At 38.8% G+C, this 25,116-nt stretch overlaps 2 protein-coding genes across 4 annotated transcripts in view; one reads left to right on the forward strand and one right to left on the reverse strand.

Moving 5' to 3' along the window:
* MNS1 (meiosis specific nuclear structural 1) lies at nucleotides 1–9,561 on the forward strand. Of its 2 annotated transcripts, none has more exons than XM_031505793.2 (10): nucleotides 1–68; nucleotides 874–963; nucleotides 1,166–1,293; nucleotides 1,774–1,876; nucleotides 2,710–2,939; nucleotides 3,658–3,874; nucleotides 3,953–4,060; nucleotides 4,806–5,063; nucleotides 5,976–6,101; nucleotides 7,683–9,561. In XM_031505793.2, exons 1-10 carry the CDS (start codon nucleotides 66–68, stop codon nucleotides 7,779–7,781), a joined length of 1,362 nt encoding a protein of 453 aa, XP_031361653.2. In that variant the 5' UTR covers nucleotides 1–65; the 3' UTR covers nucleotides 7,782–9,561. The 2 variants fall into 2 exon arrangements, with proteins under 2 accessions (XP_031361653.2, XP_077642014.1); XM_077785888.1 differs by lacking the exon at nucleotides 1–68 and adding an exon at nucleotides 703–719.
* The window catches only part of TEX9 (testis expressed 9), a 21,352-nt gene continuing 5,474 nt past the window's right edge, over nucleotides 9,239–25,116 (reverse strand). For both annotated transcript variants that reach the window (XM_021546305.3, XM_077785889.1), the window contains 8 exons: nucleotides 24,423–24,471; nucleotides 23,375–23,460; nucleotides 21,731–21,909; nucleotides 17,916–17,998; nucleotides 15,459–15,632; nucleotides 11,591–11,725; nucleotides 10,964–11,098; nucleotides 9,239–9,346 (listed from right to left, as the gene is read on the reverse strand). In XM_021546305.3, the coding sequence (XP_021401980.3) occupies nucleotides 9,269–9,346; nucleotides 10,964–11,098; nucleotides 11,591–11,725; nucleotides 15,459–15,632; nucleotides 17,916–17,998; nucleotides 21,731–21,909; nucleotides 23,375–23,460; nucleotides 24,423–24,471 (919 nt within the window). In that variant the 3' untranslated portion in view covers nucleotides 9,239–9,268. The remainder of the gene's footprint in view (nucleotides 9,347–10,963; nucleotides 11,099–11,590; nucleotides 11,726–15,458; nucleotides 15,633–17,915; nucleotides 17,999–21,730; nucleotides 21,910–23,374; nucleotides 23,461–24,422; nucleotides 24,472–25,116) is intronic.

A 25,116-nucleotide genomic window follows, 5' to 3' on the forward strand; every position in this document is an offset into this window, starting at 1 on the left:
CCGGAACTGAAACCGCGTCCTGGAGCCCGGCGGCGCCGCGAGTTGCCACGGCAACGGCCGGCGGGATGGTAACGGGGCACCGTGAGGGAGCGAGACCGGGGCGGCATGGCGAGGGGCACCGTGAGGGGAGCGGGAGTGGGGCGGCATGGCGAGGGGCCCCGTGAGGGAGCGGGACCGGGGCGGCATGGCGAGGGGCACCGTGAGGGAGCGGGAGTGGGGCGGCATGGCGAGGGGAGCCGTGAGGGGAGAGAGACTGGAGCGGCATGGCGAGGGGAACCGTGAGGGAGCGAGACTGGAGCGGCATGGCGAGGGGAGCCGTGAGGGGAGAGAGAGACTGGGGCGGCATGGCGAGGGGAACCGTGAGGGAGCGAGACCGGGGCGGCATGGCGAGGGGCACCGTGAGGGGAGAGAGACTGGAGCGGCATGGCGAGGGGAGCCGTGAGGGGAGAGAGACTGGAGCGGCATGGCGAGGGGAGCCGTGAGGGGAGAGAGAGACTGGGGCGGCATGGCGAGGGGAACCGTGAGGGAGCGAGACCGGGGCGGCATGGCGAGGGGAGCCGTGAGGGGAGAGAGACTGGGGCGGCATGGCGAGGGGCACCGTGAGGGGAGTGAGACTGGGGCGGCATGGCGAGGGGAGCCGTGAGGGGAGAGAGACTGGGGCGGCATGGCGAGGGGCACCGTGAGGGGAGAGAGACTGGGGCGGCATGGCGAGGGGCACCGTGAGGGAGCGAGACTGAGGAGTGGGATCGTGAGGGGAGCGGGACTGTGAGGGAGCGGGACCGGGGCGGCATGACGAGGGGAGCCGCTCGGGGGGCGGCAGGGAGCGGGTCCCGCGGCTGTCCCGCGCCACCGCCTCGCCCTTGCCGCCCGCAGGGCTCCGAGGAGCGGGAGTGGGGCCGGCGCACCGCCCGGCTGCGCGCCGAGCTGGAGCGGGAGCGGCGGCTGGATGAGGCGCTGCGCGCGGTAAGCGCTGCGGGGTGCCCGCGCCCAGGGAGGGGGAAGGCTGAGGAGAAGAGTTCGCCTGGCTTTACCTTTGGCTGTCAAAGCTTTTCCCATTAACAATTATTTACTGAGTTGGAAAGTCTTGCTTGACTGCACGGTCTCCTTGCCTTCTCCCAAATTTGCTCGTGCGAGTGTTGGTACGGAAATTGTTTGTTCTCATCAGGCAGAAGAGAACAGAAAGCAAAGAGCTCTGCAGCTGGAGCGAGAGCAAAAGCTGGCGGCTGAGCTGGCAAGGCGGGACCTCGAGAAAATTAAAGATGAGAAGATCAGGCAACAAGTCAGAGCAAACAGGTAATTCAGAAATTTCCCAGCTGTATCAAATTGGCTGCTCCTGTTATCAGATTTGGGAAAGCTGGAGCAGGAGTGGAGACGACTCAGACGCGGAAGGAAAAGTTACTTTGAGATCAAAGTATGATAATAAGTTGATTTAAAAAAAAAAATTCAATAAAAAAGGTTGATCCACAAAATTTTCATTTCGAATATATGTATATGTACAATTTGGCATATCTGTGAGCATACATGTGTATGTATATGTGCCTGTGCTTATATGCTTAGAAGTGAAGTGTGTAGAACTGTTGATAGCACATGTAGAAATATAGGTAACTCTTATTTTTAAATTATTTTTTTCTTTTTCTGCTCTTTAACTAGAGCAATATTTTTTCATCTGTGTTACTCCAATGAAAAATACTGTGTTTAAATACTGATGGAAACTTAATTTCTTCCCCTAGATACCAACCCCCTTGTAATAGGATAATTTTTTTTCCCCTCCAGTCTTGAACTTCGAGAGTTAGAAAGAAAGCTGAAATCTGCTTATATGAATAAAGAACGAGCTGCACAGATTGCTGAAAAAAAAGCTATATACAGTGAGAAAATGGTAATTAGTGTATCTCAGCACCTGAGTCCCATAACTCTGTATAGATTGTGTAGAAAATTTTTCCTTTGATCTTTTTTATCTAAAATATTGTTCGAGCATTCAGTGTTATTAAAAATATTTTTTTGTTATGAAGGATTAATTAACCAGTAATAACTAGCTATAAGAAAAATGTTTACTTTGCCATTGCAATTGAAGGAGTAGTGATTTAGTGATTGAATTAGCTGTATGACTGGTTATAGCTGTTATTTTACTGGTTTTGTAGTATTTATCCAAGTCAAAACTATGATACCCTTTGTACAGTAAGTGTTTACAGTGGTGAATCCTTACCTTAGAGTCTGGTTGTTGAAAACAATGTTACTCTTTCCAAACAGTGATCTGGGTTACTTCAGAAAGACTTGCAAATTTGTATTTATCTATAGAAAGGTATTGGTGATCAGGCAGATGATTCTGATGATGTTAATGCTTTATACTGGGCTCAGTGCAGGCAATTGCTGTACAGCAATGTGCTCATTGAAGGTGTTCTCTGTAGCCCAGCCTCATTCCAGTCATTGTGCTGATGTGAGTGAGTCCCACCTGTGCTCAAATGCTCAATACTTTGTTCTTTAAGTATTTTTAATGCACCTCAAGTTGGTCAGATCTTGCAAGTGCCCTTCAAGGGTTCTACTGACTGGATTAAGCTATTAAGCGTGTTAAGGCTCTGTATTTATAGATTGAGTTGGAAGACTTTCATTTCTAGTAATCCTGTATAATTCCTTTCCACACTGTGTATTTTTTCATTACAAGCTGTAGTAGAGAGAGTGAAAAGGAATTTTGCGTTGCCTTTTTTCCCCTAGAAATGGGAGGATGAAGTAGCCCAAGAGATGAAGGAAGAGTATGACAGGTATCTGAAAGAAGAAATGTCTGCAGAACTGAGGCGAAACCAGGAGAAGAAAACGTACCATCAAGAACTGGACAAACAGGTTGAGGAACAGGAGAAGAAGAAGCAAGAGGCTTATGAAGAGTTTCTAAGAGAGAAACATATGATTGATGAAATTGTAAAAAAGATCTATGAAGAAGACCAAATGTTAGTTACTTTGAATTTTTATTATTTATTAATTTAAAACAAAGCAACTCATACAATTCTGCACAGAAAGCTGATTTGTATGCACCTATTCCAAATACACTAAGGCCCATTTTAGTTTCCCTTGGTCACATTTTAGTAACAAGAGACTGACTTGCATGAATGCTCCTATTAAAACCTCACATTGTCACAATCTCGTGTCCTTGTTCCCCAAATATGAAATCCAGCTTACTTGCAGGAGGGCTTCTGTTGACCCCATCATGTTGAGCGCAACAGCATATTACATATTTCTGCCTCTCCTTGTGTCCCTGCCTTGCCACCAGATGCTTTGTTTTCATGTCTTGGGAACAGGGCAGGAAGTTTCTGAGGGCAAGGTCTTGTGTGTGGGGGGGAGAGTTTAGTGTAAATAAAAAATGTAGGGTTTGTGGTGCTATTGGGCTTTCTTTTCTTCTTTCTCTTTGATGGGCATGTATAAAATGCAGCAGCAGTGTGTACTTTGGTGTACAGTCTGCCTTCCAGAAAGGTGTTAGACATGAGATTCCCTTCTTGGGGCAGTTTATTACTAACTATTTTCAAGCTATCTAGTTTCTAGCTGAATGGTTAAAGAGAGTAATTTAAATCTTAGTCTCAGGAATATGTTGTTAATGGTGAGCATCTGGTTAAATGTTACTCTGCAATATGTTAAATAATTATTTGAACAGTTTTTTTGCATCTTCTACAGGGAAAAACAACGGAAGTTAGATAAAATAAGAGAAACTCAGACATATATTGAAGAGTTTATAAAAGAACAAGCTATCTGGAGGAAAAGGAAACAGGAAGAGATGGAAGAAGAAAATAGGAAAATTATGGAGTTTGCCAACATGCAACAACAAAGAGAAGACAGTTGGATGGCTAAAGTTCGAGACACTGAGGAGAAAAAGCAGAGAGTTCAAAACATGGTATCAAAAATTGAAATTGTAGAAAATATTGTTGTATGTTTTTGTGTTTCATTTAGAAACCTTTCCTTCTTGTAATAGGTTGCCAAGACCATGGAAAGAGAAGAACAGAGGCGTAAAGAATGGGAACAAATCCGCCAAGATCTGTATCTGGAAGAACAAGAAGAGATGGAAAGGAGGAAGGAGATGGTAAGTGCTGGCAGGTACATGAAGTGTTTTTTTCCACACTTTGAATTTCTAAGTCTGCAGTGTTGTTTGTGACTTTGGGGTTTCAAGTTATGTTCTAGCACAAAATACTTATTTTCACCTCTATTATCTAAATGTTCTTAGTCAGGCAGTTTATAGATTAGCTTAGGTTTTGGAGCGAAAATTTTGTTCTTTGAGTTTCCTTTTCTGTTCCTAATGTATTTAATTTCAACCAGAAAGGCAAGTGAAGGTTCTGAATACCTCTTATGGCCTCATTTATTCATTTATTTATCTTGTGAAGGAGAATATCAGTATACTTTCAAGTTTAGATTTAAGCTAAGCAGTTTAATTAACTGCTTTTTTTCTGCATGTGTATTTCCTATGGACCTGGACACACTTCGTCTTACCTTGCTGTGGATGACAAAATGTAACACAGGTTGAGATTCCAAACACTGCTATTTTTAGAGTGTTGTTCAGGATGACTGTCTTGTTGATTCCCTTCATCATAGTGGGAAAAAAAAAATCCCCTTTGGTTTTGGACTTAATTTTGAGAATCTTGTGACATTTGCCAAGCTGATTAGTACTGGAGAGCACTGTCAGATATGGAATGTTTGCTCCAGTTAGTTATGCTAGAAGGTAAGAGCTACAGTAAATTTATTCCAAGATAAATGGAGTAGATTGGCTGCTGCTGCTGAGAATTTTTCAGATTATTTTCAGTAATACTGCATTTTACTAAATTCCTTTATAGGCAGAAATTGAAAAGAGAATAAGGCAGCGCCTAGACTTACAGCAAGCATATGAAAAGCAACTTGCTCTAAAGGCAGCAGCACAACAAGCTATGAGAGAAGAGGAGGAAGCTCTCCGGCAGCGGATTTTGGCTAAGCTGGCCGAGGAAGATCGCATTGAGCAGCTGAACGCGCAGAAACGGAGAATGAAACAGCTTGAACACAAAATGGCCGTGGAAAAAATTCTTGAGGACCGTCGCAAACAGTGTATTGCAGAAAAAGTAAGAGTTTGACATGCACCTTTGTTTGAGCACAATGTTTAATATGGGAATACTTGTGCTATCCTAAGGAACAATGCTGGTGTTGGTAGGGAAACGTGATAGGAAGTGCAGAGGGGGAACTAGGACTTTATTTTGGTTTCTAACAAGAAAAAAGTATCTTTAGAGCTAACTTTTTTTGTAGCTCCAAGGTTGGGGTCACAACATTCCTGCCCTCCTGTGTAGCTGTGTACTGCAAATACCTCTTAAGGAGCCATGAGATCAGCAACACAACTGCTGTCCAGTTCCACATCCCTGGTCAGCTGCACTGATAATGACACGGGAGCAGGGGAAGGCCTAGCCTTGCTTTGAAGTTAAGTCTCTTTTATTGAGATCAGAGGAAGAAAAGGTGTAAACTGAAAGCAAGACATAGAATCCCATACTGCTGTTTTCAGACCTGTGTATAGGGTATAAATCACCTGTGTAATGTGAATTGCAATTTCCAGTCATCAGTGTGAGAATTCACACCTGTTGTTCCTTTTCCTGGATTACAGCAGTAGGGCTGGAACAGACTAACTCTTCTGACAGCCAAAAAGCCACCAGAACTGAACATTGCCTGCCTTCAAAAGGGCTTCTGACACCAAACACTTGGATAGCAGACTCACCCCATGACCTGCCATTCAGTTTTCTCTTTTGTCTGAGATTGTTTTCCAACTGGCAGACAGGTATTGTTTAAACAATGCTTTGTGGGGTTTTCCATACACTTTTCCATCCTTCTCAAAAGAATTTCCTGTGACCAGGAATGAGTATGTGGAAGTTCAAAATTTACTCAGCTGAAATTTTTTCTCTTTATGCTGTTGTGGAGAGTGGTGGAAACAAATGTTCACTGAGCTGAAACAGATCTTAGGAAAATTTGTTAAAATTTGTTTATTGTAGGAGCGTGAACTTGAAGAAAGAGAGCTAGAGAAGAGAAGACAAGAAAGTATCCGTGCAATTATTGAAGAGGAGAGACAGAAACTCTTGAAAGAGCATGCATGGAAATTGCTGGGTTATCTTCCTCGAGTAAGTAAATTGTATTTTAAATACTTTTAATGTCTGTCCTGTAAATTGGATTTCTCCTGGATAGTTCAGGTTGAGGTTGCAGAACTGTGGCAGTTCCTGGAGTCAGTGGATGTCCTTACAGTGTCAGCTCACCTGCATTCACGTCTTCCTCTGGCACTATTGATGCCTTGTACAGAACTCGCTGAAAGCTTCCACAGCACTTTGCACATCCAGTATTTGAAATACGGAACCCGAGTTCTACAGCAGGGCTTCTCTAGCTAGAAAGGAGTCCACTACATCTTAAAACTTGTTTCCACCAAATTTCTTGGTTAGGGTTTTGGCAGCAATTTCTTGCAGCTCTCTGGCTTGTCTGCCAAGTATCCCATAACTATGAATTCTGTAGCAGTGCAATCAACTGTAGCATTTACAGAAGCATTGCAGAGCTTGCTCTGTTCATCCCTGTGTTTTTAAAAGTTAAAAAGATGGAAGCAGTTTTTGCAATAGGAATAAACTACAATGTATTTTGTATTGGCCTTCATAATTGCAAATATCTCCCAATGGTACACAAATAAACTGAGTGCTGCCTTAGGGATGTAAAAATGCATTTACAGTAGAGAGGGAACTATGCAGCAGGTAAAGAAATTCTGCAATACTGGAAAACGTTAAGTAGAGCAGAATTTAACTTTAATTCAAATATTACTACAATAATTGGTGCAGGAATTTGTAACACTTGGAGTGAGTTGCTCTCTAATGTGGGTTTAATTAAAGGATAACACATATTGACAACATTTTGATAAACTTTTCTGGCTTGAATTTGCTGTTGTAGGAAGCCTTGGCAATTTCAGTGTCCAAGGCTCACACGTGTGCCATGTATAATGTTCTACTTTTCTGTTCTCTGCTTCAACATTGTTTCTTGAAGTTGGGTATTCTTCTATACCACATTACTTGACTCAAAATGGTTAAACAGCAAAGTGCTACCAAATAGGAAACTTTCCAATATAATATTTTCCAATATAAATATTTTCCAATATAATATATAATATTTTCCAATATAATTGCAATTTGTAACTTTTTTCCTCTTTTTAAAATGCTGCAAGGTATGTTCTGTGGATCATACATATTTTTAGCAGTAAAATCAATTTAGAATTAATTAGAAATGTAGATTTTTGCATGAACCTTCTCTTCCCAAAAACATTGTTTTTGATTAAGTTGTCCAGCACTACTTGGTTTCCCAAGTTATTTCTTTGTACGAGTTAATTCCAACACAGTAAAGGGCAAGACAGAGCCCCAGCCCAGCCAGGGCCTCTTTTCACTGCAATTGCTTGATTTTACTAAACCTGCCCCTCTGCTGTACTGACTCTAATCACTCCTGTGAGCAAGAGAATGCAGCTAAATGTTGTCTTTTGGCAGAAATAAAAAAAAGGGGGCACCAATTTGTAACTCACCTGTTCAGGTTTTGTGATAGTTTTCAGGTTGCTTTAAAGGTAACATAGTATTATGGATACCATTATGGATTCCATATTTTCTTCTATAGAAAATTTCAGAGATCCATAGTAATCTCTCTGCTCTGTCTTCTCTGATGTTTCTTTCCTGTTAATGCAGGGAATACTCAAAGACGAAAACGACATTAACATGCTTGGAGAAGATTTCAGGTTGGCTTACCAGCAGAGAAGAGGTAATGAACTTTCAGAAGAGAGCTGAACCTTCCCCCAGCTCAGCTCCTGCTTTGCCACTAGGTGTCATCTGATTCCCAGTGAAAACTTCCATTTGCTTTTAACAGTGAGGAATTCCTTTTTAATAGAATTAACAGCCTTCATTTTAAAATCAAAGTTCTAAACGGATAAGCAGTTAGTTTTATAGAAGTGTGTGCTCCACTTGCATTTTTCACCAATAAACTGTTCTGGAGTTCTCAATTATTCTTAGTCACATAATAATGTTAGAATTGTTTTCTTCAGCAACACAGCAGAAACCTAACCTAGCATGTGTATTCCAGTCTGGACTAAAGGATTCTCCTAATGCACTAGTTCTGGGAAGATGTGGCTGCACTGGCATTACACTACTACAATCCTCATTCAAATGTAGTGTGTATCATGTCCACGAGGTAGGTCTGAGGTTACTTCACTGATAGGATCTAAGCAGATATGTTGTGTCATTCTGAGGTCAGAACTACTGTTTCTACCTTTATTTCAGTGCATAAACTGACTGGTTTTGTCCCATGTCCTTATTACTCACTCTGAGGGTCGAATCCATTGAAATAGCTGAGATGTGGCAGAGGTTCATGTAAGCAGCACAGGCTTGTATTGCTCCTATTCATTATTGTACACACAATAGGCTCAGCTCATCTACCCTGAATCTGTTTTCTAGTTATTTATTACAATGATGAATAATTAAATTTTTATTAAATTTTTATGGATGTGATGCTTGTAGAGCACCTGTGAATATGGAGTCATTGCTCCTGCCTGTAACCCAAAGAAGCAGCTGATGGCCAGGGAAAGGTTTCATACTTTCACCTTGACTGAAGGAACAGTTTTACACAATACAGCTCCATGGGACTGTGGAGTCTGTCTGGGCAATGAAGGGCAAGTCTCATGTATGGTTATGCCAGCCAGGGGCGCCAAAATGTAATTGCTAGAACAAGTTATGGTCGTTCCTATAAAAGAGCTGTTGGTGCTTAAATTAGATGCCAGACCAGCTAGCTTTGTGGGGAGATCTGTTACAGAGAACAGACAAGGCCAATTTTCCAACCACGTGTTTTAAAAAGGACATGACATTTTCTTCTCAACTTGATCACTGGTTAGTTTATTTCTGTTGCAACAAGGAATTTTCTGAGACTAAATCCTGACTTCCTTGGACTAAATATGACCATAGGTAAGGTACAGTTTTAAATGCTAGAACAGAGCAATCTGATAACAAAGTTCACTTGTTGGAATATCCTTGCATGGTCTGTGCTTCTCTGCTCCTTACAGAATGAGCAGCTTGGCTTGACAATGAAGTAGAAATTTGTGTTTCATACGATATTACAACACAAGCTATGAGGCTTACAAAAGTTTAACTATTTAAACATAAGAAAAATCAACAAAATAAATTCAGTGGGATAAACAGTTATAAACTATTAACAAGGAGTCATAGACAGTCTCAAAATAATGTACCATCTGACTCATCTTTGAAGTATGAGTTATTTAATAGGATCAATAATTTCCCCACTCAAGAGCTTTCATGAATTCCTCTTCGGTAAAAGAAAGCATCTTGGCAGCTTCAATATGCATCTAAAAAAAAAAGTGAGCAGAAGGTAAAATAGTGTGAATGACCAATACAAAATCCTGGCTAACTGGGATATTGTATGGGTTTTAATAAAGCACAGAAATTCCTGAAAATCTGACAATTCTTGTGACTTCTGAAGGACATATGTAAGAAAAAACTGGTCCACATTCTTTCAAGCTGATCAATATACAATTTAACATTAAAGCTATTACAAAGTAAATCTCATCCTACTCCTGATATTTAATGTCTTTGGGGAATTTTTCCATCTATCATTCTTCAGGCTCTGTCTGCTCTGTGCTTATGAACCTGCCACACAAATATTACACAAACAGCCTAAATCAGGTTTTTCTAATTCATTCAACAAAAGGCCTGTTTGAAGCAGACTTGATGTCCTTCCACTGATTGTGAATACTGAGCACATGTGAGCTTCAGCTGCCCTTCCCCAGTGCCTTCTGCCAGAAGCTGCAAGGGGCAGGGTTAGCCCCAGTCTCTTACACGTTCCTCCAGTCAGTCTCTTCAGAAAGGATAACTCACAGCATCCTTCTTCTGTAACACTTTTTGTGAGAAAAGGTAAGTGGCTTTCTCTCGTATCTGCAGTTCTGATACAGTATTTGTAATTGCTTAAAAATATATTTAATGCAGTTTGTGACATTTGTCTGGACCATGAGTTTGGTTCCCAGTCAAACAGAAATGCTGCTCTGTGACACCCATTTCAGTAAATTCATGTTCCAGAGGACAACGAACTACCTCATTTGGAAGAACATATTTTGAGTGAATGCTGTGCAGTTTTCTTTCTCAAAATAAAATTGCGGAGCTGGAAGGGCCAGCCAAAGGCTAAGCTAGCACAGTTTCTTTTAGGTGAATCCCCAAGATCTTTGTGTCCTGTTGCTGCCAGAAAAATTCTCTTGCACTGGAAATACATAAGCAGCCCCACTTCCTCTTGTTCCACTTACCTGTCCTCCTTTGCCCTGCATTGGGGAGGTATTCCAGATTTAAGAGTGTAGTTTCATATTGCAATTCCCAGCTCTTAGGCTCAGGGTGCAAAATACACAACTTAAGTTGCCACTTCATACAGAACTATTCTTCCTCTTGCGGCTCAACAGCTTCAGAAGTGTTTACTGAATGTCTGGTGATCACTGAGTACTCAAAGGGTAATTAAAATGTTCTACTTTCTTATCTCTAAGGCTGACCCTTCTTAAAGGGGGTTCTGCTCAAGAAGCCATCATACATTACTTGCTTTAGCTGTCTTACAGCTTTGCTTTGAGAGTGCAAGAAGTGCATTGACTCCATCCCAAAATGAATCCCATAAGATTCAGCAGAGTAAGCAATTGGAGGTCATCCACTCTCGTGTTAAGGTCCTGTCCAGGCCATAGCTCTACATGTCTCATGCAGCCTCAGAAGGAAAACATGGAAATGACTGCACACATCCCAAGTATTTTAAGTGAGAAGTGTGATGGAACTAGTAAGTGTAAAATCATTTGATTTGGGCAATATCTCTTAGTATACATTCCTCTCATTTTAATTTCCTTCCATGTAAACTCACAGTTTTCAGGATTACTTTACTGGACAATGCATTTAGCTAGAGGTTATTAACTGAAATACACCCATAGTCTACTCCTTACCTTTTGTCTCTTCAAAATATCAATTAACTTTAACTGCTTTTTAAAACCTGTAATTAGTTCTCCTTTTTGTTTCTGCAGTTTCTTGTTTTCTGTTTTTAATTCTTCAATCATTTTGAGTTCTTGGTTAGCTACATCCTACCAAGGGAAGAAAAGGAGAAACATATTAATTATGAAAATGGTGCTTTAACCAATGAAACCTGGCATTACATAAGAAAATGACAAACAGTAGCTGCACATGACACTTCTGAAAAGAAACAGGACTAATCAAAATACTCCCACATTAAATCTTAAAAAGAAAAGAAAATCTTGGCAATAAGAGCTGTGGTTTGCCTTTGTATATGTTAGGTGTATATGTGTACTTCTCCCTCTTTCTAAACATGTCTCATTTTCACACAAATGAGGAAAATCAGAAAGGCTTTAACTTCATTCTGTACATTTCTTCTTCCTGCAGAGGTTGCAGTAGTATCCTCTAAGTTAACTTATTGAGGTATTTTGTGACTTGCTCCAAGTTAATTTTGGGGCTGCCTCTAAGAGATATGAAGCTTCCAAATCCCATCAAGCTTTTTGTCTCAATTTAGCATTACTGAGTGACTACAGACTGGAAATTGCTTTCCTAAGCCACAGTACCTTGTTGCTTTGCTTCAGTTTATTCAGCTCTAGTTTATACTTCTCCACTTCTTCCAAGGCCCTGTTTAAACGAACCTCTGTTGCATTCTGAGTGGCTGCAGCCTGCTTTTGGGCACGCTTCAGACTCTCCAATTCCTATTTAAGAAGCAAAGGACAAACCCAATAAAAACATTATGCTGTATCAACAACACACAAAAAGGCTCACCCTTGAAAGCTGAAGAGTCTGTGAACTTCTTTTGCCTGTAATAGAATCTATCTCAAAGACAATACTGCCATTAAAACAACCCCTTCTCCTTTGAAATCTTGAAAAAGGATCCTTCTCATCTTTATTTTTTTTAAGCATCTCTTGGGGTAAATTGTGAAGCTGATCATCTAAGACTGAAAAACCTTGTATGATCAGTCAGAAAAAGAGAAAAAAACATCACTGTGTCCACTCTGTGATAGATTTGAAATGGTGGCTCATGTTCCCAGCTGCTTCTTCCCACCGGCTCCTTTCACCTCTTTGCCCTAGAGATGCTACATGCAATCACCACCAAGAAGTTAAAGCAGCCTACTGCAGATGGCTGAGGGTAGTAACTATTTCATCTGGCAGAAAATAGTTCATCAAGTGTTAAAGCACCAATCAAAGCAGTTGTCTCTTGACTCTGCTGACAGTATTTCATAGTGCTGGAAGTGGGGAAATGAAAGAAACCAACTTGAGGAACAGAATAATAAGATCAGGGAATATAGATAACATACAAAGTAAAAGAAATAAACAACTCTGGCAAAAAGAGCACAGCTTGTGTTTTATGAAATAGACTTTTTCTTCAAAGTATCAAATTTTTAGTAATGGGCACAGAAGTTTCTTTCAACCAGACCAAGGTCGAGAGGGGCCTTACTGATAATGAGGCGCCTTCAGACTGCCTCGCTCCTGAGCAACTGTTCTATTTTCTCAAATCTGCACCTGTTCTGTGGTGGTTACTCAAGACGTCCACATCATTTATACAAGAAATACTTTTTGTCTTGTATCAAGATGATGGACTTGTGAATGAAGTCTATTACATCTTTTGTATTATGTATTTTATTCTGCATTAATATGAAAAGCTTTGGAATAGTCTTTCAAGCATTTAATGACCAAAAAAATAGTCTACATGCAATGCAATTACTTATCAGCTAATCAGATCATTTAATGAAAGAATTCTAAGAATTCTTTTAGGGATTTTTGACATTTACTGTCATACATAATACCTTATCAAGGACTTTTTTCCAAGTCATCTAGCAAGGATATATTGTTAAATACATTAGACTCCAAGTTTTTAATCTAAAAAATGCCTGAAATAAATGTTTTATTTTGTAACTAGTCAAGGTTTCTGCCATTTCTTCAATACTTTAAGTCAAAGCTGGATTCATCTTCTCATACAATATTTCTCTAAGAAGGTGGAGGATAAACTACTGTGTTTTAAAATTGCATCCCATTTCAGTTTCTGCATTTTCCCCACTGTTCTGCCACGGCTGAGGCACTTGAGTATCAGCAGGGGCTGTGATGGCCCACAGTAACCCTCACAAGGCCTTCTGTCCTCCCAGCAGCAGTGCAGGCAGCACTGCAATCTTTAGGAAGCTCTGCAACACCTCCCCAGAAAACAGTTTTGAGAGAAGTTGTACTTAACATCAAGCCTTTCTTCACTTTCTTCAAGGCAAGTGATAACCCCCTGCACAAAAGGTTAAAAAAAGAGTACAATTTGGGTGTTTCTCAGACCACTATCTAACATTAGAGCCTGGCTGAACAAGAGAGAGAACACAAAGAAAGGAACGTTCTTGTAGACCAGTGGTGAAAAAGAGATGAGAAAAGTGATAGCATTTATGATATCAAGTAAGTAGAAAAAAACTGGAATGCTGAAAAGAAAAAGATGGAAATTTCTGGGAGCATCAGAATTCAGTTACTACCTTAGATGGGTGCTGCAGCAGTAATGTTTACAGAGACTGAACACCAAAAGAAGAAAATATAAAAATAATGAAGTAGTTGCCATGTTTCAGGTAAATTGTGAAAAGCAGGTGAGAATCTTTGCCTAGGCACATACAAAAAGTACCTGGGGGATTAATGAATTTTAAAAACTTCATAATCTAAGGAATCTGGAGATGCATGTATCACACCTTAGGTCTACCATTGCTAACATTGCAACAACAGAAAAAAAAAGCCCAAAAATCACAGGTTACATTTGTGCTCTCAGCTATACAGAAAACTTTCTCTAGACTGAAAGAGTCATGAGGATTCAGCAGCACAGTAGCACCATTTCAAGCCTGCGTTCACAGGAAATTGCTTTTAAACATGGTTAGAATTGATCTACACTACATTAATTAAACAGGGTTGAATACCTTCATACCTAAAAAATAGAGCAGCTTTTAGATTTCTAAATCCACTAGAGATTTAAGCAATTACTGCAAAATTATTTTTACATGCATGGCTTTTTTAGTTAGATAATTTATTACAGAAAAAAAAAAAGTAAAATAACTTCTAAATTAGCAGAGACTCTTTCATTACATATACCTGCTTTTTTTGCTTAGTATTTTAAAGGGTTACCACTGTTTTTCATTACCATGACTAATTGGCAACCTTGATGAATTTTAGAAAACACTATCTATGAAGAGCAATTGAAGAAACTGAGGATGGTAAATCCAAAGCAAAGACAGTGAGGGAAGTGACCATATTCTGGCTATGGTGCCTGTACAGGGCAAGTGAATAAACGTTTCATCCCATTTCCTAAATACTTTCTAATTGTGACTGTGTGCAAGGAAGTGGTGGAAACTGCAAGGTTGTAAGTACAGGTTAAACAAACTTATGTCCTGGATGGTTTGAATATAATTTGTCATGTCTTGCTTTAAGAGAAGGAACTGAATTACTGTAAATCTCTAAGCCCTACAGACTGTGAGCTGATGAATAGCATAAACACTAGTACTGAGTATTTTTCCTCACAGAATCACAATCAGTTTAAGGAAATTTAAAACCTCCAAGTATCTGCACAAAAAAACCACAAAGACTATGTTAGTTTTAAAATGCCAGAACTATGAAACATTACAATAAAAGCTTGTCCACATAAATCCATACTATGATTTAATAGAAGTATGAACCTTTGATGGGCTGAGCTGTGTTCTGTTTTCCTCAATTTTTTTAACTGAAACATTCTTCCAGCTGTATTACAAGTACTACCCAATACTGCATGTATTACATGCTTTTGAAGTCAACCTCTCTAGCTCTGAGTAATTAAAGAAAAACACATGCTGCCCTTAAGATTAAGTTCCAAACAAAGCAAGCTGTGTACACAGCCATCTGCTGCAGCAGGCACGGCCCCGCTGCGGGACAGCAGCCACGCTCACTTGGGCTCAGCCACACTGCAGGGCCTGCTTTTCCAACAGTGCCACAACAAGCACATCCCTTCCTTTAACTACACAAGATGCTATTATAAGCTGCAGGTGCTTTTTAAAAAAAGTTCACTAAGTTCTATAGCTTACAATAGAAGTTACAGAAGCAAATTTTAAAAAATTATAATTAAAACCCAAAAAATGGAATTTCCTTGTACTTTTTAGGATTTGTTTTTAAATTTGACAGCAGTTTCTGAAAAGATTATTTTGTCTCTTCTGTGTCTTTTGCATAGGAATTTAATTTTAGAACAGAAATATATGACTGTAAAAGCAGAAGAAAAACAGTTAGCAAAATGTGTTATTTCTTTCTCAAAAAAATTAGGCTATTTAAGAATACAATTTATAAATTAACAGACATTGAAACACTAATGAGATCTTTGGGCATGGCTCTATCATTCCAACAGAGAACAGAGGAAAATTTGATGTGGGTTTTTCCATTTTTTGAGATAAATAAGACTAATATCTGCAATACCTTTTCTAGTGCAGTGACCTCTTGTTGTAACCCTTCAGTTTTTTTGTTTGCTTCTTGTGACAACATTTTGTACTTCTCAATCTGAGACTGCTGCAGGCTGATTGTTCGTTGCAGTCTTGAGTTTTCTTCTTCAGTATCTTTAAGCCGAGTTCCTAAATTCTGATTTTCATCATCCTGTATGGCAGTAATTAGCAAAAAAAACCAACTAAATTATTGCAAGGAAGCAGGAGGCTAATGCAGTAATAATGTCTCGTAAATAAAAGGAAGAATATATGTGCTATAGATTTAGAAATAGCAACAAGACTAAGGAAACAAAACATCATTTTACCAAGACAATACTTTAAAAACCAGTAACACTTTAATATTCTGCAGTCATTTACTTGAAACTGTCTTGTAGCAGTATATAAAACATTTCCCATAGCACAAAGGTTTTGAAAATCAAAATGTTATCGAATTATACGAATAACAGTGGTACATAGATTTTTTTGTGAGAATAGCTAAATGCACATATTAGGAAAAATTACGGGAAAAAGAGAATATAATTACTGATAAACCACTCCATTATGTTTCAGGAGATTATCTGGTTTTGACTTAAAAGCAAGCTAATGATCCAGGATACATCAAGTATTCAAATTTAAGATTCTCTTAACATGAAGTGAGTCCCGCCTTAGATTCATGACCTACTGGCAATTACATCCCACATTAAGCATTATCATTCAAGGCATTTTTCTTTTATAACCTTTCAAACATTGTAAGTGAATACTAATGTAGATTATTTCAGAGGCACATTATGCCCTGCTTTTCTTTAAGGAAAAGAAACCAAGGCACATACAGAAATGGAATTTCTGTGAAAAAAAGTCTCTCTCTGCTGTTCTTTCAGTCCCTTGGAATAGAAACTTCCCACCTGGGAAATCTGTATGCTTTATCCTAAGCTTCTCATGACTTCATGCACCTCAAAAACTCTCACCTCTTAAATTAAAACAGATTTACTGCTTCCTTGTAACAACTGGACTGTGAATTGGAACCAAACACAGAATCTATCTCAAGGCTTTGCCAAAATATAAATTTTTGTGACCCTTTGAATGTAATAAAGTTATTTTTACATCAGAGAATCCAGAACCAAAAATGATACATTTACATACAAAGTGCTAAGGGAGCAGGACAAGAATAAGTACAAGGTTGTCTTCTGTCATCTGCTACAGTCACTGAATTCTGTAGTGATTTTGGCAAGGAATGATGAAGTACAATAGCTACTGACAATATTATATTTGATTTGAAAATGTCTTTAAAACCTAATGTACCAACTTTCTTCTGATCACAGCATAGAAGTATTGAAATGCAGAAGTACCTGTGTTGATAAAAATAAAGTACAGATAAAAAATATCAAAATCTAATTACTTCTAAGGATTTTGTTCATGTACTTATCTCAAAAAACTCATTTACTATAATCCTGCTCCTTACCACTAAATTAAAAGCTTGTAAGAAAATATATAGGTGTTTTGCCATATGTTCTTAATGTCATCATCACTTTTGGGCCTGGGGAATAGGTGGAAAAAAGCATTCTGAAGTTAAGAGACCACAACCAAAAATAGTCCAGTTAGGTAAAATGGAACATTAGTTCAGAAACGTTGTTTGATTACAAATACATGAATAAGAAGTGATCTCTCTGGCAGACAGATATGAACTACTTAAGTTTTTACAATTCAAGAGCTGTTTGAGCATCACTTTAAAATATACTGCCAGGCAGTGCAGATCATAAAGCTCACTTGTACATTCTAACAGTGAAATATCAGTGTAGCTTCACAATGTCTTAGGTTCAGGCTGATCTGCCCAGGTATGCAATTCCATATACTGTCCTCTGCATCAACTGTACTCTTGAGAACAGAGAAAGCCTAATTTATATTTTGATTACAATATTCCACTTAGAATGGAAGCTCTTTCCATACTTTGATCCACTGATGACACTGAAAGCACCTGACTGTATTTATCAAGATTTTCTATTTCTCAAGTTGGTCTATTTCTCATTCTACCCTAAACATCCATCTCATGCCAGCAGCCAGCTCTGGACACCCCTCCCCTTCTCTCTGTACTCCACAATCTGCATTTCACCATTGCTGTTTCTTCCTCCTTTTTCTCAGGCTCCGCTCTCCTTCCCAGCAGGAAGATGCTTTGAGACTTTGCAGAACCACAGTGGCCCTATAGGTGGGGCATGTCTTTGTTCCCAGTGGTTCTCTCCTGCCTGAAATTATTTTCCATTAAGTGCATTTTGAAAGGTTTTAGCCCAAGATCACACTTATACAGAAATTACCACCCCTGACTCTAAATTCATATGGTATTTAAAAAAATAGAACTTTAACTCTTAATACTTGAAACAGAAAAGTTGAGAGAATTCTGTTTTGGGATTATTTGTTAAAAAGGAACCTATTCCTTTTCTGGATTAAAAAATTGATCCCTTACCTTTTTCCTGCATTCAAACACCGTATTTGCCAAGTCTTCCTGCATCACACGTAACTTTGCCTTAAGAAATCTGATTTGAGCTTCTGTGAACATAAAAGGTTACATTTAATATACATAAGTACTCATTATTTAATGCGGGCAAGAACCAAAACTGATGCAAGAACTCACTTTCATCTTCTTGCATTTAAAACCACATGACAATGTTTATAATTATTGAAGAGAAATAGGCAAAGAAAAACTCCTATTTCTAAAATGTGTTTGCAGATTTCTCATTCTTAGGCAAAGCTCTGTATAGATTTTTTTCCTTCTAATGACTGAACTTGACATCTTTAAATTGTAAAAGACTCATGATGCTCAACATTGAAACTTACTGAAAACTTGCATCATACCATGCTGTACATGGCAGCACTTCTTGAGTTTGAAGTCAACAAAACTAGGGCATGTCTCTATTGCAATCCAGATGGGAGTTAAAACTTCTTTAGTTACAGCCAAAGTAATTTTAACCTGTGCACAACAAGGAATTTGATGTAGGCTGCAAACCCCTCCTAACATGTAAATATCCCTCCCACACAGTACTCTATGCTTTTTAAAAGTATACTGCTAACATTCTTCAATTTATAGTTTAAAACTGAATCCATGTAATCAGATATTTTTTCCAAAAGACATACTGTCTTGCTCTTGGAAAGCTAAGAAATGGACTGACAAAACAAGCTGTGTGGGAACAGTCTGCTCTCATACTTCCTATTAGCCAGATCATTCACAAGGAACTTCCTCTGGACTTCTACAAGCATGCGAACAGTCTGAGGATCAAGCCAACTAACACAGGAGAAACCATTATTCCCAGTAGTTACAAGAGGAAAAGAATAATGTGAAGGATAAGGACCTAGAGCTAAGACTGGAAAAATGGATGGGTAAATCTGCTGTAACAAGAATTTGTTTAATTTCACCCACCTTCCCTCATCAATTGCAGCTTAAGCTCTAACTCTGAAGAGGCCAATAATTACAGTTTAGGAAAACACCATGAAAAAATAAGATACAGGCTGACTTTTATTCCTCCTGTTATATCCTTGCTAGCTTCTGATAATTAGTGGCTATCAAGATGGAGACCATAGTGAAACCTTCATGTTTAATCCCCTTTCAGGTACTTCTGTACTATTAAGTTATTTGATTTTCTTAATGAAACATACTGTAGATTGGCATTTACCACATCCTGTAGCAATGAGCTGGCTAATTTAATTATGCTTTGTGTGAAGGAAAAACATTTTGTGTAACTTACTTTAAGTCCAATTTAATGTGGCATTTACTAGTGCTTGCATTAGAGAAAGACAACTTTCCCTTTACCATTACTGTTTTCATTAAAGAACTTTCATATTGCCTTTAATTGTTTTGTTTTCAAACTGAAGATTCATTGCACTGTACACTCTGAACATGCATTTTTTTGAGGTCTACATCCTGGATTTGAGATGGGGTGGGCAGAACTGTGCCATTCTCAAAATAGGGTAGCATCATTTATATAATAGTGTAATGGTAACAGTACAATATTCTGTTTTCTGCTATCTTCTGAAGGATTTCTAAAAATTCATTGCCTTTTCCACTGTGAACAGGCAGTAAGTTTATGCTTTTGGAGATTATTTAGTTATTACTAATTAAGGTAAGTCCAGCTCAGTAGTAGGTGTGACTAGAGTTGTATAGTAGGTGGGATTGGAAAACTGCTTCTTGTCAGTATTACTCTGCACTCTTTAATACAGAATATAAACTTGTGTTCCCCCACCTCACTCAGTACTATGAGATTTTTTTGCAATACTTCATCAGTTTTAAGTACCCTAAAATCATTGTTACATAGACAAATTTATCTATCAGCTATCAATGTAAGCTCCATGACAGATTCCTCTAGGCCTATACCACTGCCTGTAAAAACTGGTTCTTTTTACTATTTTGTTTCCTCTTTTACCCAGCTATTAGTCCACAGACAGCTTCTGTCATATTCAGCTCTGTGTCATTAAGAGCACTTAGCAGTAAAACCTGTGAAAATTCAAGTGCACAACTAGAATTGGATCAGCCTTGGGAGGTGCCCATGATCCTAATAATCTGAATTCTGACAAGGGGTAAAGATAATTAAACAATTAGCTTCCTAACTGGTCAATTTTAATCACCTGATGAGGCTGATAGGGGGGAGAATCACTTAATAGGATGGTCTTAGGTTATAAAGTAACCAACTTTAGGGACTGGTAATCGGAGAGACTCTGATACCCTACAAGAAAGAACAGATTTCTTGAATTCTTGAGATAAGAGGAAGATTAACATGAAATGCAACAATATATTCAGGTATTTTATTCCTATGTGTAAGTGTATCTTAGATAAAAATAGAGCTTCATGTCCAGCCTTCTCTAGGTCTGTGTGCTTCTATCATTGCTGGTTACTGCAGAGTTGAATTATAACCACCCCTCCAAACAGTCCCAGACTAAAATAATGTCTAAGCAACTGTGTTGGCAGCACTGCGGTAACCTCTGATCATAAAATAAAGACAGGGAAACCCAATTCCAGGAAGAGTGCTGCAAGAAGCTCAAGGAAGGACAGTACTATGGAACCTAATCAGCACACTGGCCTGAATAGCTGGGCACAGGCCTAAGGAATCCATTATGGAGACTCCCACTGAGCCCTCTCTGTAACAGGGCCTGCTTAATACCTGTGCCTGCTTCCTTGTGAGCACCCTAACTGTTCTGAGAGCCTGACACTGCTGGAATGCTCTGAAATACCTTATTTACCACAATAAGGAGACATTTAGAGTGTTCTAAACAGTCAATATCACATTCAAAAAATCAATCCAGAGGATTTTTATTTAATCATTGAAGTTACAGAAACAGTCCTCAATACTCCAATACATACCCTTGGTCCCTGATTACAAGGCACCAGTAATAACTCTTCTTGAGTTGCCTTAAATTGATTTGGTAGAAGTTTCCAATGCAAGCCAAAGCAATTTCTTTTTGGTTCAGGAAGAAAACTATAAAAACGTTATCTGATGATCTGTTATGGGAAACTTGGTAACAGAAGATGTACACAGAATTACATGAGGTTAGAAACCAAGCTATTTCTGTGTTGGCATGCTTGTTGACATCAAGCTGTTAGATTAAAAGGAGAGGGCTCAGGCACTTCCAGCTACTGCAGCGAATCTCTTAACTTCATGCTCACTTTAGCATTGTAAGGAACTACACAAACTCACTTTTATCACATCAGAGCCAAAAGACCAATGTGTGTCATGCCTTTAGCCTTGCTGGCAAATGCTGCAATCCCTTCCCTGTTCTGTTTCTAGGACAGACTAAACACTCTATTTGGAGTGGGAAAATATCTGGAGGATTCCAATTCAAGCACTGTAGCTGAAACATTACCTTGTTTCAGCCACTTGCTGAGATCCACAGCACTGGTCTGAGGAAAGGCTTTTGCCTCCAAAGGCAGAGTCTGTGCAAAGACTGAAGCTCGTATTTTTGAAGCTTAGCATTCTGTACTTCTGTTTCCCCAGTGAAAGCAATCAAATGTTATGCACTTACTCAACATATGTAACCATCCAAATAATTTCCTATAGAGGTGGAAAGGAAGATAAAAATTCACTTTTCCGCATAATCAATTGTAGGTGACCTGATCTTCCTCTAGGACTATGTAAAGAGGGAAAAAACCTTCTTTCCCTTTTCCTTTAGGTTAAGGACTATAGCATTTTCCCTGTAATTTTTACAGAAACTCCTTTTTTCTCTCCCCAGGAAAACCCATTTCTAACAGTCATGAAGCAAGAATAACTGTACTAACCATGGAAGGAAACTTACCTGCTCCCATTTCATTTCCAGCCCTTGGAATAATATCATCATCTTGACAGTCTGGTAAGACTCCTTTCTTTAGTTTTTCTTCAACTTTGCTAATTGTTTTTGTTAAAGAAAAACCTATGCAATCTTCCAGTACTGCAACACCATCAGCACTTTGTACTTCCATGTTTCTTATTATTGAACTAAAAAAAATGAAAACCCCAGATTTTAAATTTATAATACATTATATTTTTGTTAAATATTTTTAGTATTTGCTATTTAAGAGTGTACAGTTATTTACCTGCATTCATATGAAAGATGCATCAATGGCAATTTCTCATTTGCTTTCTGTAAGATACCTTTACCATATTCCACAAAAACAATTACAAGATTTTACATACTATAATGTAGAAGGCAGAGAAACCACTACAATTTTCAACTGAAAAGATTCTGGCATGGTCTTCTCATCTAACAAATCCATAACTAAATCAGAGTAACACACAGAAAGAGAAGAATGTTCTATTTGCTTTGGCTACTGTCATGGGGAGATCCTTCATCCTCTGTTGTAATTTCTGTTCTTTCCACTCCCTGCCACATTATTTTGTAGAACTCTGTTGCTCCTGGCTGTACGACCTTATGACATTTTCTGCATCATTATTCAGCCTAGGAAACTTCACTGATCCTAGAAGTTGCATATCAACATTTTCATAAAACTAAAATGCAGGGAAACACATCACCTAGACAGGATATCTCCTCAGCTTTCTCCTATAGAAAGGTGATCTCAGTTCTCACAGGATCTGACGCTCCTAAATTCTTATTCCAACATATCCTCATTCCAGCCTCCAAACTCCTCCTAGCTAACTCTCACAACATTTTGATTGCCCCACAGGCTCTGTATCAGCACAATTCCACTTCCAAACCTCATGATGGGGTGCCAGCATGACAACCTCCCCTGAACTGCCCAAGGGAGGTCTGAAGGGTCTCCAGAGGGATTTCCAACTCCTGTAAGACAGCCTCAGCCTGTCAGTTCCATGTCCTGCCACCTTGCAGACAATTTTCATCCTGTTTTGGTATTATGCCATAATTTATGGCAGTTTTAATTTGCTCCCAGGCTCTTAGGGATTTTTTGACTCTTCTCTCTTTGTCCAGATCTCCATTATTTGTTTTTACAACCTTGAATTTGCTACCTCCAGAGCTGAAGCTTCTCAGCTGGGAGCCCCTGGAAGCTGTGTTATGTTACTGAGCCCTTGGTCCTGTGAGCCCAACATTCACTACAACAGAGGAGGCCTTTCAAGGCCTGATGTTTCCCAGCACCAGTCTGATCACAAATCAGGCTGTAGCACTCCACTGTGCTGGCCCACATTGCCTCAGGTGCTCCATTTTTGCTCACTAGGCCTCCTTTCACTGAAGGAATTTACAGAATTCAGCTGTCAGCCTTGAGAAGTGCTAAAACGAAAGCAACTGTTTCATTGCTGCAATATTAATCACATATGTTCACTGATAATTTTTGGTGCAAGTGAACAGAGATAGCCACCTGGTGGAGCTGATTGAGGATGTTTGATACATTTACTTGTATAAATATAAAAGCATACATCCATAAAATAACTTGATAGACAAAAATAGCAACTAAAAGATTTCATGACAAACCAAATTAGATGTTTGATATACCTTGAAGTTGTTCTTTTGCCCTTACTTGAAGAGTATGGTCTATTCTGAGCTGTGGGCACAGAAGGAAGTTTCTTCTTGTTTTCTACCTAAAAGTTTTTTCAAAAATTAGTGGATTATTATTATTATTGAAATACTTTTTGTCTAGTTTTTTCATGGATTTTTTTTCTTCTTCATATATCTATACTCAAGGAAGTTTTCAAAGAATACGTTTCAAATTTTCAATATGACTTCTCCATTTTATTTGCAGTCATCTTTAGCTTGCAACTTTTATGTCTCTACACCCTAACTGTAATACACCCTATAGTCATTGGCTCGTGGGAGTTTTTCCACACATAATAAATCTATGCACAAGCAAGGCTCTGAGCTTTTATCAAGGTATTAATTACTGGACTGTTATCATACCTTCAAAAATATGGTATTTTATGCATTATTTTAATCTCATAAGGTCCCCATTGAAGGAAGATTTAACAATGTTTGTTACTTTCACACAAATATTCTTTAAAAATTAGAGAGTTTTCTACTGTATTCTGATAAATAACTGCAGATAGTATTTTAGAAGCTTCAGCTCACCTCATGAAAGTTTTGATATAGTTGTAGTTAGAGACTATTGAGATTGTTCTTAATCTCATTTTTCAATTATATTTTCTAAATTCAGTTAGTCTGACTACTTGTTTATTATCTAGACAGTTATTATTAGAAGAAGGTAGTACTGCATTTAGTATTATACAGGTGAGGGAGGGAAGAGAGCAAGAAACTAATTATGTTCTAATATTTTTCACTTGGAATTCTTTATGTGATGTTCAAAACACTAAACATTTCTCTCAATGCTGAAGACAAAACAGAATACAAAAATTAAATATTATGTAAGTCCACCTGACCACCAGTGGCACTGAGGAGCTCTGGTAACACTGTCCCTATAGCACTGCTTTGGGCATCACTTCCCTTTGGCTTTGCACCCATGCAAGTCCCCAGTGTAGCCTCAAAACCACAAGTCATTATATTTTTGAAATTATGCTAGAAAATAATTCAAAAAGGAAAGTTTTGGTACCTTTGCAAGTGAGTGTGTAAAAGATGAAACTTCGGGACAGAGTAGATCTCTGCATTAAAAAAAAAAAAAAGGTAAAAATTTACTGATCTATAATAATATAAACACTTTGCAGTTAAAATACAACCCCCCCTTGTCAGAATCAGGAAAATAACATTTTTTAGGTCTAGAATAACAATATAGCTAAGGTGAGAACATATACTGAGTTCAAGCATAAATTCAGTGTCATTCACAGTCTGTCCAGTCTACCTCTTTTGCAACACAAATCACCTGGTGAGTCTATGGTATCTAATACAACAGTACTCATGTATCAAAATCCTAATCTTGTCTTGGAATTCAGGCTGGAATCCTGATCTTGTCTCTTGGAATTTGGCTCGTTAGATCAGTAATTCCCTGCAGCAGGGAGTACTCAGCCAAGAAGCAGAGTTAGAGCTTCCCCAGGACAATCCAGAACCAAAGACTGCCAGCAGCTCACTGGGTAATACCTACATGGCATAAAACCTCTGAACTCATACAAACAAAGTGAGGATACAACCAGTGTCCTCTACATCTTCCACCTGTCCTAGCAGGATCAGACTGACTGTTCTCAGGTCAATTGACAGGGACTGTCGGAGGAATATGAGGTGGAGCAATTTATAAATTAAGGCCCATAGAATTTTCTCTGAAATAAGTATTATAAATATGGTATCTATTTTAC

Source organism: Lonchura striata, chromosome 11, assembly GCF_046129695.1.
Source record: "Lonchura striata isolate bLonStr1 chromosome 11, bLonStr1.mat, whole genome shotgun sequence".
NCBI classification, from domain to species: domain Eukaryota; kingdom Metazoa; phylum Chordata; class Aves; order Passeriformes; family Estrildidae; genus Lonchura; species Lonchura striata.